Source organism: Anthonomus grandis, chromosome 6 (assembly GCF_022605725.1).
Source record: "Anthonomus grandis grandis chromosome 6, icAntGran1.3, whole genome shotgun sequence".
NCBI classification, from domain to species: Eukaryota; Metazoa; Arthropoda; class Insecta; order Coleoptera; family Curculionidae; genus Anthonomus; species Anthonomus grandis.
The window spans coordinates 31,674,856-31,687,935 of record NC_065551.1 but is presented as its reverse complement, the minus strand read 5'-3'; the positions used below and the strand labels follow the sequence as shown (position 1 = coordinate 31,687,935).

The following is a 13,080-nucleotide window of genomic DNA, read 5'->3' as shown; positions in this document are numbered from 1 at the left end:
TTTTTTGCATTTCCTCCTATAGAAATTACTTTAAAGTAAGCACTCATTTGAAAGTGCAAAATCTAGTGCTAGGAATTTAAAGAATATTCTATGCTATAATATTAAAGTCAATTCAAGTAAAAGTTTTAGAAATATTGTTAAGATAGTGGTGACCAAGGCTAGTGTTTGAACTACAAAGTGATCACTCACTTCAAACCTGGAAATATAGAAAACCAGTAGGAATATTCTCATGAAACAAAAAGCATGATGTTCAGGAGAGCATTCTCCAAAAAGTCTAGTTTGTCTTTAAAGTAGAGTTTAATAAAAACATACTTCAATTTTCAACATATAACTATTGCTTTATTGCAAACGAATTGTACAAAGCTAGAATTTGCTATAATTGATATGTGTAAAAACCAAAATCGAATCATCAATAATACTTTTAACGTATTTACAAAACACTTTTGTACTTTTCCAAAGTATCGAATTGCTCACTTAGATAAAGCTAAATAATTTTTTTTTCAAGAAATCTCTATAATTGATTTATATACAAGGCCACCACTTTAGTACAACCCCTTTAAATTTATTTGTTAACCCTTTAAGGAAATAATTTAAACCCAACAACCTATGAATTAAGAAGTAGTAACTGGTGCAAAAGTGTTCGTACAAGGGCCATTACAACTACAAAAGACCCTTGGACTATGTGAACTGTCCCATATTCCTGGTCCACATCTGGTGCATAGTCCATTAAGACTGCAGGGGATCTCCCTCATTTGTCTAAACTGGTGCAGTAGACCTCTGGCCTTCCTAGCAAGCAGCTCTCCATCCATATACATTGCTAAAAATCATTACTTAACAAATATAAACAATCGGTAAATTACATACCTAAAGAGCTAAAGTGCAAGAGCATTTCGTCAGCTCTCAAGTCCTGAGCAATCACGTCATCGGCATACACCGATATAATAGCCAAACATAAGAACAAATGGTAATAGTCGGTCAGGTAGTTGGCCCAGCACGCTTCCCACATCCTAAGGGCCACCGCTTCGGGAAACTCCCTCTTGAAGCACCTTTATAAAAGAAAGTTAAATCAAAAGTTGTCAATTAAGTTATAAACTTACAAAAGTATCCATCTGTGGCAAAAGAGCAACTCCATGGCGTTTTTATGTTTCTCCAAGTGCTCATAGAACTTCGGCACCATGAGTCTTATAAGTTCCCTCAAGTACCTATAAGTGAAACGGGTGGATTATGGAAATAAAATGTTAAAAGTGGTTTTAACCTTAGTGATCTATCCATGTCTCGATCAGTGGGGGTTGCTACGAAAACTGCCCTTTGCATTAAGCCGACGAAACACCAAAAGGCTGCCACTTCGTCTTTGAGCTCGCATAGCACTGGGGATAGGAGATCGCTCATTCCTTGTGTATATCTTGAATAATAGAATTAGGATTTAATAACCTACAAGGTGTCTTGAATTGTTTTAGTTTTTTATTAGAGGTGTCCGAAGGGTATTTTAATTGAATATTTTTGAAGAGAAAATTTGGTTTTCAAGTAAGATAATAAAAACCAGATATCATCTGCAAGGAAAATCTTCATTTTCTTCAGAGAAGAATGAGACAAGCCTAAGCTCTTTAGAGCTAGTCCGACGTCAATCTAAGATGACTCATTAGAATTTCTTTGACTTCTGAGAACTCTGGGTGAGACTGTACAAATCCATCAAGATCCTTATATAAATTTTTGATTTCTGTCAGTACCTCCAGTGACCATGTGTACCATTTCTAATTAATAACATTTATTTAGAAGTGACGTACGTTCGTTGTCGTCGTTCACGTTTCAGTTGCAAATACCTTAATTCATGTTTTGAAGTATGACTTTTAGTTGGCGTCGCAGGTACTCAGTACGGGAATGAATGTTCTCGAATAATCCTGTTCGTTTATCAAACACTATATATTTATTTCGTAGTGGTTGCATTAAAACATAAGAATTTTTCCCACTTGTGGTTGAATTGGATGAGTTCTTGCTCTATATACAGTGTGTATGCGATAGGAAGGTGTTGGAATGATTACATGAGTTATATGTAAGAGAGAAAAGGTCCAAAGCAGGTGCTCAATATTTCATTTGTTTGGGGAAATTTTGAAATAATTTTTTTGTTAAATTAAAAGAAAATAAATAATTTCTTCCAGGCAGTTGATAAAAAATTAAATTTTCTTTTTTTCCAGACACTTTTTAAGATACTTTTTATGTTCATAGTGGTACATATTACAGGGACGGTTTCACGGGGTTAAAAGGAGGATAATGGGGTAAATATCCGCTTTTCTCCCGCCCAATAATGGTTAACAATGTTATGCTTTTTACGTGAATGGTATTAGTTTTTTCACTATAAAATTTTATTCTATTATTATAAGTATTTTTGTCCAGAAACCCTCTCCCAAAAAAAAATCCTCTGGATCTGCCACTCTCAATTTATTTTTCTAAAAAGTCCATAGTTGGGAAAGAACCCTGATGATGACTCTTCTTGTGTACGAAACGCCGGGGAAAAAATCAGTTCATAGATCATTTTAAAAGGAAGAAAAATTTAGTTTCAAATATGAAATAAAAAAATCCAAGTCCGTATTTAAAAAAAAATTTTGGTAAATTGTGTATAGAAGAAAAAATCATAATCATCAAATGCAGGAACAATTTTATTATCATTGACGGTGTTCTAAAACTTGGGCATTTATTAAATTTTTCCCTATATATCCGGTACAAATGACAACTTGGCAACTCGGCAAAAGCAACTTTATACGCAATATTGCAAATTTATTAGTTATTTATAAGCCCCAAAAAATAAAATAAAAGGACTACAGGGCCGCATTTAAAAAAAACTGGTGATGGCCATTCAAAGCCGAACCATCGGATTTTAAAACCTTTAAATCACATTTAAATTAAAATTTAAAAAGCACACTTTAACCTGATTCTGAACCAATAACTTTTGGGTTTAGTGACCTTGAATTTGACCTTCTGGCCCATTTTCACGGTCAATTGAATGTCAAGGTCATTTTTACAATGGCAAACCTCTGTCTTTTATATTGGATTAAAAAAAGAGCACAAAATTTAATGTTCAAAATTGTATTTTAAACATTTTTTGGTGACCTTGAGAAGGTCAAATGCTTAAAAAAGTGTATGTTTTTTTAAGTAAAAAATAAGAAGGTTATGTGTATATGCCTTTGTAGGATTCATTAGCATTGATTGATGACAAAATGATTCGAGGTCATTCTTCAAAGTCATTCATTGTCAAGACCTCTTCAAAAGTTGAGGGTACAATGGGATCAATACATAATCATACAAATATCTCAGCAACCGTATGACTTACGATCAAAAGTGTAATAAACTAACTGGTAGTCAAGAATATTCCCTATAAAAATAATTAATATATTTTTTTGTCCGAGCAACTGATCGCGAGATATAAAGCGTCAAAGTTGGAAACATTTTTTTTCTCAATTTAAGACATTATATGTTTTTATTGTAAATATCTTAACAATCGTATGACTACGAATAAAAGTCTAATAAAATAACTTGAAGCTAAGAATAGTTCCTGTAAAAATTATATTAATTTTTTTTTCGTAAGAGCAACTGTTCACAAGATATGAAGCATCAATGTTGTAATTTTCAATTTAAGACATTGTTTGCTTTTACTGGAAATATCTCAGCAACGGTACGATTTACGATCAAAAGTGCAATAAACCAACTTGTAGCTAAGAATATTCCCTATAAAAATAATTTATATTATTTTGTCAGAGTAATTTTTGTTCAGGAGATATGAAGCGTCAAAGTTATAAAAAAAGAGACAGATATTTTAAAGAAATTCCTTATTTATTTATGACTTTCAAAAATCCTTGAATATTGATGGTAAAATTGACTTTCAACTGACCTTCTCAAATTCAGAAAACCAAACTTGAAATGCTTCGTTCTTTTTGACAATTTACAAAAGTGACCTTAAAAATAAACCCACAAGGTGAACTTAAAAGTCGTTGCCCAACGAATAAACTTGCAAATAAAAACTGTCATTTTCTAGAGTTTTTCTACAGTTATTAGCGTGGTGTGATTACCATGAAACTCCCTATATATAACACTCGGTAAACAAGATATTTCTTTGTCGTTTTATCCTACAGTGCTTACCCCAGTCCAGAATTATAAACGGCATAATTGAGCAAAATATTCTTCATTACAATTAAGTTCGGATTATTATCTCCTGCAAAGAACGGGTTACTCCTGTCGGTCCTCACAACGTCCTTCTCCACCACACTTTGAATTTTTCTCCTGAACTGATTCAGTTGGTTTTCATTAAGATCCAATCTTCTTCTAGTAATTTCCTCATATTCCTATAACAATACGTCAACAGCACAAAAACCATTTTAAATTAAAAATTGATTACTTGTCGCCTAATTTCGGCAATCTGCAACCTCTCCTCAAAAGTGCTCTGATAAGGATACACGTGCAACAAAAAGGGCCACACTTCCTTCCGGATACCGCGATCCATACCGGAAAAAAACACGTACTTCCTTAAAGTTAAATCGTCCTCCAGTTGTCCGGATTGGTTAAATAAACTCCGGAAGTTCGCTTCGGTTAGTTTCGGCACTTGTCCTTCCTCGGGGTGAAGTTCAATGTCAGCAACTTCAGGTCGGCAAACCATGAAGTGTCGATAAGGGAGATTTTCATCCACACCTTTAAAATTTAATGACTACGAATTATTTTGATTTTGATGGATTCTTAAAATTTCCTACGATTTCAACATGTTTCTCATAAGAAAATCCCAAGGATGCTTTAAACTTGCTACAAATTCATCGACTAGCTTCAAATTTGACATTTCTCTAAGGTCAAAAATTTTTTAATATTTCCTAACATTTCAAAAAAATCCATAGGAATTTCTCGAAAGTAAACTTAATTTTTTACTCAAAACTAAAGAATTCCATATATTTTTTTTAAATTTAGATGGAACTTTCAAGAATGCTTTGAAATTTGTTAGTGAACTGAATTTATAAAATTATTTCAATTTTCACAGTGTCCCAGAGTTTTATGAAATTCCTTAAAAATTCGGTTTATTTATCCAGGGATCATGTAATAAATTTGAAACTGACTTATGAAATTTCTTATTATTTCCTACAATTCCACAGAAATTTGTCTTATCTGAAGAAGTCCAGATTCTTTTTTTTTTAATTTCTATAAAAATTCTGTCTTTGTGAGAAATTCTGAATACAATATTTTTTAATGAATTAATAATTTATGTTTCCAGTAATATTCTCAACCCATTTCTAAATCCATAAAAATTTCTAAATCCAAGGATGCTTTAAATAATGTTAAGCTCTCTACAAATTCATTGAATTTCTTCAAAATTTTAATAGTTTCCTAATATATATTATTAAATTTCTTAATATTTTGTTCAATTCCATTGAAATTTGTCGAAATTCTATATTTATACAATTTTGTACTAAAACCTTATGAATACATTTTTTTTTCTAAATTTGCTTGGAAATTTCAAGGATTTTTTGCATTTTTATCTATAACTACAAATTGATAAATTTATTTTAAATTTTTACAATGTCCTAGAATGTTTTTAAGTCCCTTAAAAACTCCCTGCATGTCCATCGATTTTCTTACAAAAAAAATCAATGAAAATTCCACCGATCCTATAAAAAAATTTAAACTGACTATAAATTCATGGTATTATGAAATTCCATCGAATTTCATTAAAATTTATTTATGATTGGATCTTTTTAACAGTTTTTTCTACTAAATTCAGAATTCCAGATTTTTTTTTAATTGCATGAAAAATCCACACACGCTTTGCAATTTCTTAAGTGAATTACTTCGTAGAATTTTATAATTTATACGGTTTTCATAATTTTTATAAAATTCATTAAAATTCCCTCCAATCCCAACATTATTTCTGTAAGAAAAAAAATCTAAAGATGCTATACAAAATCTTAAACTCAGTAAAAATTTATAAAATTCCTTTGATTGCTTGTTGTCCTTTGAATCCTTTTTTAAAATTTTGATTGTTTCCTAAGATGTCTTTTATAACTTTTAACTTTTAAGATTCCTTTATAACTTTTTAAAGAAACTACGAAGTCGTGAATTTTCGCAATTTTGTCCAGTTTTCGACAATATTATAAGTCCTCAAAAATTTCAATTGCAATTCCAACAATTTTCTCAAAAAAAAACCATGAAACGCCCAATGCTATAAACTGCCTATAAATTCATGGAATTCCTTGACTTTTAATAGTTTTGTACCTTATTATAATATTTCTTAATACTTCAACGAATTCCGTTAGAATTTCTCGATAATATTTTAGTAATAATTTATTATTTATTTTTCTTTACATAATTTTTTAGTAATAATTTAAAAATTGACATGTAAATTTCAAGAAAGTTTTAATAGTTTTTTTCCTTTTTAGAAATTCCCTATAATTAAATCATTTTTCTTATAAGAAAATTCATAAAAGTTCTAAGTATGGTACAAAAAAATTTAATTTTACTACAAATTAATAGAAATCTTTCTAGATTTTGATATAGTTTCCTAGTATATTAAAATTCTTAATATGTATTTCCTACAATTTTGTTAAAATTATGAATCTTTCATAATTTTAATTTCATAATTTTATTAAAAGTATTTATTAAACTTTCATCCTTAAATATTTCCTATTATTCCAACGAATCTTATTAGAATTTCTCGAAATTCGACATTTATACATTATACAATAATTTAAGAATTCCCGAATATTTCTTAAAAATTTACATGGAAATTTCAAAGATGATTTATAATTCCTTAAATTGACAAATTAATAGAATTCCTTCAAGTTTAATATTCTTCTACGCTATTATGAAATTCATTAGTATCTTTTATAATTTCATTAGAATTTATCGAAATTCGAACTTTAGACAATTTTTTACCAATAACTTAAAAACTGCAGATTTTTTTTTTTTTAAATTGGTATGGAAATTCCAAGGACGCTTTGCAATTTCTTAAATGAACTATGAATTCGTGGAATTTTGCAACTTGTACAGATTGCAACAATTTTATAAAATTCCTTGCAATTGCAACAATTATTCTGTAAAAAAAATAAAAATTAAAGATGCCATAAAATATTTTAAACTCACTACAAATTTTGGGAATTATCAGTTTATCAATTTTGATAAATTCCTAAAATTTCCTACAATTTCCACATTCACCTTTGATATTTTCCTAAGATTATTTCCATTATTATGAATTAGATCAATTTTTATAGTATCCTAGAATTTTATGAGATTTCTTAAAAATTATCTCCAACAAATTCACAAATTTCACGGATCCTGTAATAAATTTGAAACTGATTAAAAATTCATGGTATTCTATCAGATTTGATATTTTCCTTGAATATATTAAGAAATTTCTTTATATTTTCTAGGATTCCATAAAAAATTGTCATTCCTTAAAACTTTTACCTTAAGAAGTCCAGATTCTTTTTTTTTATTTGCATGAAAATTCTGTCTTTCTGTGAAATTCTTTAAAAAGGATGTACGAATTCATGAAACTTTGCAATATTTACAGTTTTCTAGCATATTATGAAATTCTTTAAAATTCCTTATAACTCCACTAATGTTCTCAACCCATTCCCAAATCCATGAAAATTCTAAAGATGCTTTAAAAAATTTTAAGCTCACTACATATTCATGGAAAGATTTTGATAGTTTCCTAAAATATTATTGAATTTTTTAATATTTCGTTTTATTCCATTAGAATTTATCGAAATTCGATTTTTACACAATTTTGTACTAATACCCAATGACTTTCATTTTTTTTAGATTAAAGGATGAATTTCTAAAATTATTTCAATTTTTACATAATTCTAGAATTCTATCAAAATTCTTAAAAATTCCATGCATTTCCAAAATTTTCTTATAAAAAAATCAATGAAAATTCCACCGGTGCTACAAAAAATTTTAAACTGACTATAAATTCATGGTATTATGAAATTTCTTAATATTTTCTAAGATTCCATCGAACTTCATTAAAATTTGTATATGATTGGATCATTTCATCAGTTTTTCCTACTAAATTAGGAATTCCAGTCTTTTTTTGAAATTTGTATGAAAATTCCAAGAACTCTTTGCAATTTCTTAGTTGAATTACGATTTCATGCAATTTTTTCGACAATAGTATAATATTCCTTAAAAATTTCCTGCAATTTCAACAATTTTCTCAAAAAAAATACATGAAAATCAAAATGCTATAGAATACCTTAAACGGACTATAAATTCGTGGAATTCCTTGACTTTTAATAGTTTTCTAAGTTATTATAATATTTCTTAATATTTCCTACAATTCCAAAGAATTCCGTTAGAATTTCTCGAAAGTAGACCTTTACATAATTTTTTAATCGTAATTTTAAGAATTCCCGAATATTCGTTAAAAATATACATTGAAATTTCAAAGATGACTTCAATTGATAAATTTATAGAATTCCTTCAATTTATGATAATTTTCTAAGGTAATAGATTCTAAGGATGCCATCAAGGAGTTTAAATTGACTACAAATGTATGAAATTCGTTCAGGTTTAATCTTTTTTAATATAAGTTATTATGAAATTTCTCAATATCCTCTCTCTGTTAAAATTCGATCTTTATATGATTTTTTATGCAAATTAAAAAAAAAATCAGATTTCTTATTAAATTTGCATAGAAATTCCAAGGACATAGAAATTGCAATTTCTTGAGTGAACTACGAATTCATGAAATTTTGCAATTTTCTCAGTTTTCAATAATTCCAAGAATTTTATCACAATAAAAACCCATGAAAATTCCACGGATGTTATAAAAATGTTAAACTCACTACAAATTTATAGCACGCTGTTAATTTTGATATTTTCCTAAGATGCTTTGCAATTTCTTAAAGAAAATACAAATTCGTGGATTTTTGCAGTTTTCTACAATATTATAAAATTCCTTAATAATTTCCTGCAATTCCGACAATTTTCTCAATAGAAAATTTATGAAAATCCCAAGGATGATATATATAAAGTCTTAAACTAACTATAAATTCATGGAATTCTTTCAGCTTTCATATTTTTCCAAATTATTGCAAAATTCCTTAATACCTTCTAGAATTCAATTAAAATTTGTCAAAATTCGACTTTTAGACAATTTTTTTATATTTTTCATGGAAATTCCAAGGACGCTTTACAATTTCTTAAATGAATTACGCATTCATGAATTTTGTACTTTTTACAGTTTCTACAATAATATGAAACTCTTTAAACAAAATCCCTGCAATTGCAATAATGTTCTCACAAGAGAATTTATGAAAATTTTAAGGATGCTATAAAATTTCTTAAACTCACTATAAATTTATGAAATTCCTTCAATTTTGATAACGTCCTAATATACTATGAGATTCTAAGGATTCTTTACAATTTTTTAAAATGACGAATTTACCGAAATACTTCGATTTTTAAATTTTCTTAAATTTCCTACAATTACATCAACTTCCTCATAAGAAAAACTATAAAAATTCTAATGGTGCCATAAAAAAAATTAGTTGATTCAGGTTTGATAGTTTTCTAATTTATAATGAATGTTCTTAATGTTTCCTTTGCATCATTTTTTGCTCAACAATTAAATTTTTTTTATTTGCATGAAAATTCTAAAGATATGCCACAATCTTTAAATGAACCATAAGTTCCTTCGCAATATTTACAATTTCCTACCATATTATGAAATTTCTCAAAACTCCATGCAATCATTTTCTCACAAGAAAATCCATGAAAATCCAAGGATGCTTTAAAGAATTTTAAACTGACTAGATCTTTTTAGAATCGTTTTTTACATAATTTTTTACTAATACCTTAAGAATTAATTTTTTTTTTTAATTTGCACGGAAATTCCAAGGATGCTTTGCAATTTCTAAAATGAACTGTGAATTCATGGAATTCTTTCATTAACAAATTATAGCTCAGACGTACCTTTAGCAGACTTAATACTATGCAAAAGGGAATGCCACTGGTGCAAAACTTGCGCCAAATGATCCAACCCCCCGTGATGGAAATGCAGAATCTTATACTGCGACTCTCGTGAAGCAACCACTAGTTGACCGCAAGTGCAATTGTTATCGTTAAAGAACAACCTGCAAAAAACATTTTGGGTAAAACAAAATTTTTATGCACGTTTGCTACCTAAGTGATCTCATTTGGCTTAGGTCCACACTAAATCTTCTGCATTTATGAGGTTTCCTTGCAGGCAAGACCGGAGAACTGCCAGCACTTTCCGGAAAAGTCAGGTTATGTTTCTGGATCAGGTACTCCGGGGTAGTAATCCAATTAAACTGGCTATCGCTAGAAGTGACACTGGCACTCCTGGAGAACTCGAAACCCTCCGTGGGATCCTTCACGCTGTCTGGGGTCTGGATGATTTCAATTTCCGGATTCGAAATGTCTACGTTGATGTTGATCATTGTGCCATTCTTCTCGCTCTCCTCAGAACTCAACGACTCGCAAGTTTCGAAATTTAAAAAGGGATTTGTGCTTTTCAGTTCAATACTGTGAGGTCTGGAAAGTTGCTCGTTACTGAACGAATCGTTCGAGGTGAGACTTTCTAGGCTGGTTTGTTTTTTGTACAACTGCGAGGTTTGATGGAGGTTCAGGGAGCATCTGGACAAATCGCTATTGGGAATCCAGGTGAGAAATAGGGTGGGCCTCTTGGCATCATTGTACTGATCTATGAATATTTTTGTGGAAACTGTTAGGTAACCTAAAAATACTTGTTCGGTAAGTAAATTGGCCTTTTTGGGTTAGAAGTCTTGCCTGGGTTGTGCAGAACGTCACTCTCGTGTCTGACCATCGCTGGAGGGTGCACGCACACATTGTTTTTACAAAACAGCACCTCATTGTTATCGTAATTAAGCGGTTTTTCGATTTCTTCTTCGTAGCCTAAGATGTAGGTCGAGGCACGTCGGAAAATATTGGAAAGAGGCATATCTAAAAGGATTTGATTTTTTACTTTGTTTTAGTAATGTAAGGCTTACCTTAAGAGGTTGTCACACTAGGTTTGTCACACTAAACGCGCTTCACTAAATTAAGGCGTTCTAAAAATAACCGTTTTGATAAAAGCAAATTATCATATCAAATCGTATATGTAAATACGGCCGAAAATTAACTATTTGAACGGTTCACTGAGTGTTTTAATGCAATGGAAATGCGGTCAGGACAGTCATATTTTCGCAACCCCCTCACGTAGAAACGTCAGCCTTAAGTATTGATTTTCGCCTGCTGTTTTCCCACTTTCGTATCGATGACGTGAAGCATATATATTCCCGATAAAACAGACTTCGTGATAATAAAATTATTGGAATTTGTTAATAATCAGCATTTTTTCTTTATCACATAATACCGCCCTTGAGAGGGATGCAATTTATGGTTGATCCAGAATTTAAGTTGTCTTTGATATATGCTTCAAACAATCAGCGCCTGTATATGAAAGAAATTCAAATTGAATAAACGAGCTTCGTAAAATTTAAAAAAATATTACGACTGGCCTTGTTGTTTTATATGAAAGATTACGGATTCTGCAGCCTCCTCAATTTTTTTTATCAATGAGCGCTTACGCAGCTTATTAGTGCGACGTTGCCAATTAGAAAAAATTGTTTTTCGCTGTGTTTAATTTTTTTTTGTTGATGATATAATGAACAATAATTATGTTTACCTTAATATGAAATTTATTATGAAATCTGGTTATTGCTCGTCATTATGTTTACGCGAACCGTTAATACATATAAGCCCCTAAATAGAATTTAATGATATGATTTAATTAGCTTGAACACGGCCAACAACAAGTCTTTGAAAAATAAAAAGTCATTTAAACCATACTAAATATCCGGAAACATTGCAGGAACGTTCTACGACTGATTAGTCTCTGTAATATGATAATATACTAGTGTTGGGCGCCAATTTATCACACTTTGCTCGTAAGCAAAATGATTTTATTAAAATGAAAATGCGACGTTTCGGCTTTAGTTGGTCATCCTTAACCTTTATTATTAATTTGCTTGTTTGGAATTAAAATTTTCCTTTTTATGAGTTAATTTTTATGAAAATCGGAGAAAATTTTCGTGGGTATAGCCTTGACTTGGATGTTGGCTTAATTGGCCAAATTTTTATTTTACTCTAAAACTATTCAGTTTTTTACATTTTTTATAAATACTTTTATTTTTTGGAATTAAAAGTCCCTTCTTGTGAGCTAATTTTTAGGCAAATCGGTAAAAAATAAAGGAAACTGTCGAAAATTTACTCAAGCATTAATGTTTGTTAAAAAAGATCCTGTACATGCAATTTTATCTTTGTACTTTCTCTGTCCTTTGACTTTAAAAAATAAAAAATCTTCCCATACAAACATTTCGGGAAACTTCTGGAACATTTGGGAACCATTCAGGAACGTTTCATGACTGGTTAGTATCTGCAATGTCAATATGCTAGTGTTGGGCGCCAATTTATCACACTTTGCTCGTAAGCAAAATGATTTTATTAAAATTAAAATTAAAATGGGACGTCTCGGCTTTCATTGGCCATCGTCAACTTTACTTATTAATTTTTTATTTAGAATTAAAAAATTTTTTGTATGAGATAATTTTCACGAAAATGCGGAAATTATAGCGAATTTTAAGTTGATTTGGAGAAGATTTTGAAAAATTCTCTTTACTCGGAAACTATCCATTTTCTCTGAATTTTTATAAATAAGTTTATTCAATGAAATTTTAAAAAAACTTATGAACTATGAAAATCCGTGGAAAATGAAGAAAATTATGGATTCTGGACTTTAGATTTTTGACTTAGAGCATGTAAAGTAATTAATCACTTATTTCCAGGCCTATTAAATAATTAATTTTTTTTCCAGGCTTTTAAAACTTGGAAGAGATCACTAGTTAATTATTTATTTATTCTTGGAAATTAAAAGTTACTTCCCAGCACTTACATTAAATTAGGGAATGGTTTTAATTAATTAGACACTTTAACGTCAATTGACTCCTCAAAGTTTGTACAAATTTTTATAAAAACGTTTTTTTTTTGGAATTAAGAATCCCTTTCTAAAAGCTAATTTTT

General features: G+C 29.7%; 1 protein-coding gene across 1 annotated transcript; it reads right to left on the bottom strand.

Annotated features, from left to right (window-relative positions):
• Positions 1–330: 330 nt before the first annotated feature.
• On the bottom strand, positions 331–11,538 carry LOC126737906 (TBC1 domain family member 16). Its single transcript, XM_050442993.1, has 10 exons — positions 11,010–11,538; positions 10,789–10,962; positions 10,162–10,735; positions 9,952–10,112; positions 4,388–4,677; positions 4,132–4,334; positions 1,256–1,402; positions 1,098–1,202; positions 865–1,046; positions 331–817 (listed from the first exon to the last, which is right to left on the bottom strand). The coding sequence occupies exons 2-10, from the start codon at positions 10,958–10,960 to the stop codon at positions 612–614; spliced, it is 2,040 nt and encodes a 679-aa protein (XP_050298950.1). The 5' UTR covers positions 10,961–10,962; positions 11,010–11,538; the 3' UTR covers positions 331–611.
• Between the last annotated feature and the right edge of the window lie 1,542 nt (positions 11,539–13,080).

Excerpts from the sequence above, each read along its gene's own strand:
- LOC126737906 (XM_050442993.1), bottom strand. The coding sequence starts at position 10,960 with ATGCCTCTTTCCAATATTTTCCGACGTGCCTCGACCTACATCTTAGGC. Across the intron at positions 4,335-4,387 it reads TTGCCGAAATTAGGCGACAA|GAATATGAGGAAATTACTAG; the intron begins GTAATCAATTTT and ends GTATTGTTATAG. Across the intron at positions 1,047-1,097 it reads TGCCACAGATGGATACTTTT|GTGCTTCAAGAGGGAGTTTC; the intron begins GTAAGTTTATAA and ends TCTTTTATAAAG.